The 4,951-nt window shown below is 42.8% G+C and overlaps 1 protein-coding gene across 2 annotated transcripts in view; it reads left to right on the top strand.

The window, feature by feature from the left end:
- The window catches only part of frmd8 (FERM domain containing 8), a 15,950-nt gene that overhangs the window by 6,845 nt on the left and 4,154 nt on the right, over positions 1–4,951 (top strand). For both annotated transcript variants that reach the window (XM_008286070.1, XM_008286071.1), the window contains exons 7-10: positions 2,748–2,963; positions 3,065–3,188; positions 3,317–3,466; positions 3,987–4,215. In XM_008286070.1, the coding sequence (XP_008284292.1) occupies positions 2,748–2,963; positions 3,065–3,188; positions 3,317–3,466; positions 3,987–4,215 (719 nt within the window). The remainder of the gene's footprint in view (positions 1–2,747; positions 2,964–3,064; positions 3,189–3,316; positions 3,467–3,986; positions 4,216–4,951) is intronic.

Below are 4,951 nucleotides of genomic sequence, written 5' to 3'. Positions count from 1 at the left end.
TTTTTTTTTTCACGTCTCCTTGACACCGCAGTGTTTTCCAATTACATGTTGGTTTGTAAGTGCAAGAACGCACAAAGGACGTTTCTGATATGAGCCTTCATCGTGGGAATGTGTTTCTTTCTTCTCTGTGAAGCCCTTTGAGACCTGAATGTAATTAAAGAACTGAGGGTTCTAGGTGTTTGACAGGCCCTGTGTAGCACTGTGTGTGTCATGCTGTAGCACTAAGGACTGTAGTCGCTGATGGACATTACAGGCTGCCTTTACTGACCGATCTGAGGAAGTCGTGTTTGCTTGTTCACAGAACTTAACTCTTCATCGATTTACGTTTGCGACGAGTCAAACTTTATCACCTTCAACCTCTTAAGACCTGAGCTCTTGTTTGATATGCGTTTTTATTTCTCTTTGCTATTTGATAAAAAAAAAAAATATAAAAAAAAAATAAATCTTCAAACGCGTATGAATCATCAACTCTTCAAACGTTTTGCTGGTAAAATAAATGAGCTGTGAAATCCACTGTTTGTTCTCAGCTGGAACTGAAGGATCTGAAAAATCTGATGTAATGAAGTTGATGATAAAATGGACGACTTACAATGGAAATATTAAATATGTACATGTTTTGTAGATTGGACTTACTGATGAGTCACCTGTTTGTTGAACACGCCACAGTCGCAGCTCTTAGTGCTAAAACATGATCTTAATAAATATTAAACACCAACCTTTATACAAATCCTGTCCAGTAATAATGATAAAAACCTCAAGACCTGCAAACAACCTGAACACTTGGAAACCAAAAACAGTTTAGAGTTGACTTTGTGTTGTTGTATTTATTTGAATCCAGTTTTTTTTTCAAATCGGCGTGTTTTTGGGGATTGTGGGAGGAAACCAGAGCCTCCACACAGAGATAAAACAGCCGGACAGACAGATTAATTATTACTATTATTAAGTCATGATAGACTATTTAAGGTCTGTGTTGCATCGTATACAATATTAATAATACTTTTTTTTCCCCTCCATCTTTCTTTTTGACCGTCGATCATAATGCAGCTGAGGAGCTGAGGAATCGTTTTCTCCTCTACATATAAATTACACTTTATTTAAAAGTCAAATCCCGTGATGTAATTGGATCATCGACTGGGAGAAAAGCTTAACTACACACTCTTGGTATCTACTCGTTAAATCATTCTTTGCATTATAATGACTGTTTGCAGAATATATTTGAAGTCGAGATGCTGTTTTAGAGGAGTCGAGTAGTCCTCTGCTACTTGAGGAGTTTTTTTTTTTTTTTCCGGTGTCAGGACGGGAGTGTTAGCGTTTGAGGGCAGGAGGTTAAAACTTGAGCAACACTTGTGCTCTTAAGAACTCCGCTGGTAGATAAACACATTTTTTTGGCAAGTGGCCTCATAAAACATTTCAAAAGAGCGTTTCAGTGAGAGCACGGGAGGGAAAAAGTAAAATGGAGGATCGAGAAAAGGATGTTAAGGCAAAGAGAAATACATGTACAGCCTGTTTAAAGCAGGAAATATGTTACTGTCTGAGTTTGTTGCATCACAGGAAACTGTTTAGAACCACCCAGCCACATTTGGATTGTTAAAAATAAACCACCAAGTACATTAATTTGAGTTTTCAAAATGTTTTTTTAAAAAAATACTCTACCATGAAACACTGGGGGCGTGTTCGCCAACCACGCTGATGTAAAATCATAACAACTCAGCTGTAGATGTGAAATATTTTGCCACTTTGCAGCTGTGCGATAAGTGACCTACTATAATAAGCTAAGCACACTCAGCAGCGTCCACTCATTGCTGTGTTTGTACCGGCGATGATGGCACCAGATGTTGGCAGGACGCAGAGGATGAAGGCCAAGAAGGGACGTGGTTTGTTTGACCCCCGTTCAGCAGTAGCTGCAAATTATCTGTGAATCCCACTCGTCTCAGAGGAACGTTTGTAAAACCTCCTGGTGTAAAATGGTCACTGCAGAAGTGAGTGTTGTTTAGTGATCCTCAGCTTTTCGTCAATGTGGCTCTTCACAAAATCACTCTGCATCTCCTCATTCTGCCGAGACCAGATAAGCTGGTCTGCAAACTCTGGCATCTGGAGATGTATTTGCACAGCTCGCCTGCAGAATGTCGGCTGAATCAAATCAAGTTTATTCTCATTTTGCTGTACATACAACAGTAGTACAGGCAAGATGTGAGAGCGTTTCTTCAGGATTCAATAACTTAAAGCAATTTAAATAAACAAGTGTTTGCATATCCTGATCAGCAGTTCAGCATTCTGTCAGCTTGTGGCATGAAGCTGTTGATCATTGTGGAGGTTCTTCGTTCAATGCTCAGGAAACGTTTTCCTGATGGCTGCAGTTCAAACGGTTCATGGAGAGGCTGTGAGGAGTCCGTAACAATGTTCAGGGTCCTGCTCCTGCAGCAGCTCTGGAAAAGTTCTTGAACAGAGGGGAGGGAAACTCACTTGGTAAAAGGACCCATGCAAAACATGGCTTCTGCTGCAGTGCATCATTGAGCCCTGATGTTTGACCTGAAAGTCCTGAACACAGAAATGATGAATAACAGTCTAAATCTTCTCATGTTTTTATCAGTTATTTTCTGACACATTACGTAGGATTTCAGACAAATCTCGCGCATTGAATTCAGCAGTAAATGTCAACAAATAAATTAAATATGATCTCATCTTGATTTGCAAAAGTCAGATCCATCACACGCATAATGCAAACCTCCGTCTTCTGTTTCCTACAGAGAAAAGAAGCTGTCCTCTTTCCTGCCAGCCCATGTCGTCATGGGGAGTGGAGGTCTGCTCTCCACGTTGCGAGGGAAGTCGAGCCGTCACGCCGGGCTAGAGCAGAAGCTCTTGGAGGAGTACAGAAAGATCAGCACATCTGCCGGGAACTCTCCTGAGCCCACACAGCTCCTACACCAGTACCTCAACACATGTCACTCTCTGCCTTATTATGGGTATGAATTTGTGTGAAGAGCCGTTTATACACTGGAACAGTCGTTAGCTTTAAAAATGAAATGCAAGTAATTCACAGAGCTTAAACCTCTAACATTAACAGGTGCGCGTTCTTCTTTGGGGAGATCGACAAACCGGCGCAAGGGATCCTCCAAAGGGCAAAACGTAAAGCCGTCAATGTTGGGATCTGCTTGGAGGGAGTTTATGTGATGGACGTTAAAGAGAAGGTGAGTTTTTGGTTTGCCACTTTGCCATGTTTCTGACTTTGTGCGTGTGTTAGATACTCATTTTGCAGTTTTCTTTTCTCTTCATTAAAACTTTCCCCGTTTCTCTTGTTGAACCCGCTTTCTTGCAGCATGTGCTGCTCGGCCTGCGTTTCAGCGAGCTCTCCTGGGACCACAGCTACCCAGAGGAGGAGGGCGACTCGCACATTCTGTGGCTGGAGTTCGACGGAGAGGAAGATGGCACTCCTGTCAACAAGTTGCTAAAGATCTACTCGAAACAGGTAAGAAAAATGTTTGTGAGATGAAATGAAATCACCTCATATGATCGTGTCCTCCATCTGCTTGAATCTGAACATCAATTCGAGAACATCTTGCAGCTGGAGAGGGTGACAGATGTAGGCTTCCTGTGCGTGTCTCACTTCAGATGTTCTCGACGAGGAGAGATGATGTGCAGGCATCTCTGGAGAGCTGCACTGCACCTGCTGTTTTTGAGCTGCTCAGTATGGGTGCAGCTGCTTTGCCCATTTGTTCTGAGAATAACATAACTCTTGATATTAATGTCGGAGCCTAAAAGATGTTGAAATAATTCACTCAATGACTGTCTGAGCCTCTGGATGGTGAAGAGATGTTACGTAATGTTCGAGGCACTAAAGCATAATCACACCAGGCTCTAGTCCAATGACGGCAACGTGAACCCTATGTGCTTATGGTTCACTAATGGACTATTAAAAAGTAGATTACAGCTGTTAATTTTATACACTTAGAAGGATCAGACTCAATCATTTTTTTTCTGTGAACCAGGCCGAGCTAATGAGCGGCTTCATTGAGTTCTGTGTGGAGCTGAAATCTGCATCCGAGGGCGGAGCTGCAGCCGAGGTGGACGGCGACGTGAGTCTGTCTCAGCAGCCCGCCGGGCAGGAAGGCAGGAACAAGAACGGGCGTGGAGGACGGCGCGGGATGCTGCACAGGCAAGGCAGCGTTGTGTGCAGTCGGGTCCACTCACTGAACACCATCAGCTACGTGGACAACGGTGAGTCTGAGAGTTCTAGTTGGTAGCAGCTTACTTAAGGCCTTTTCAGACACGGGACACGTGACCTAAAGCTTCTCAAAATGTTCACTAGTTAACCGCCAAGTTGACTTATTATCCTAAACTCTGAAAATACTGCCCATCTGTGATGTACCTCCTACCAACAGTAAAATAAAAACATCCCGACAGCTGTGGTGGAGCTCAGGACTTGATGTGAGGATGGCTGCTCTGTAACAAGTGATTTACCTGCAGCTGGTGAACTGTGACTCTGTGTGACAGCTCATCTGTCTAACGTACAGAAAAGTACCAGAGTGACCTGCTGTTGGATCCTGATTGATCCTGGCTCCATGTCTTGGATGATTCATATAACTGATGAAGTGACTGTTGTTCCACTTCTGTAAATGTGCTCTTGATTTGAACACACAAACACGGACCATGCTGCTTTCAGATGCTGCAGGTATTTAATAAACTCAGGAGAAAGACACCTACAAACACCAAACTAAACTTTAACTCCTGTAAATGTTGTCTTTGAACCCTGGACTACATTCAGGACATACATTAATCTGACCTGTTAAAGGCAGAGCTCCTCATCGCTGCAAAGTTTTATTGTTGCATAGATTTTAGTTTGCAGCAGATCAACACTGTAGATAAGAGGAGTGTTGTGTGATTTTTGGCATGCAGACTGTGTTTCTAGGATGTTTTTGGATGAATACTGTTGCTGACATGTGGAAAAAGCAGC

The sequence above is a fragment of the Stegastes partitus genome, unplaced genomic scaffold, assembly GCF_000690725.1.
Source record: "Stegastes partitus isolate 25-593 unplaced genomic scaffold, Stegastes_partitus-1.0.2 Scaffold430, whole genome shotgun sequence".
Classification (NCBI taxonomy): Eukaryota; Metazoa; Chordata; class Actinopteri; family Pomacentridae; genus Stegastes; species Stegastes partitus.
This window is presented reverse-complemented; position numbering and strand designations above follow the sequence as displayed.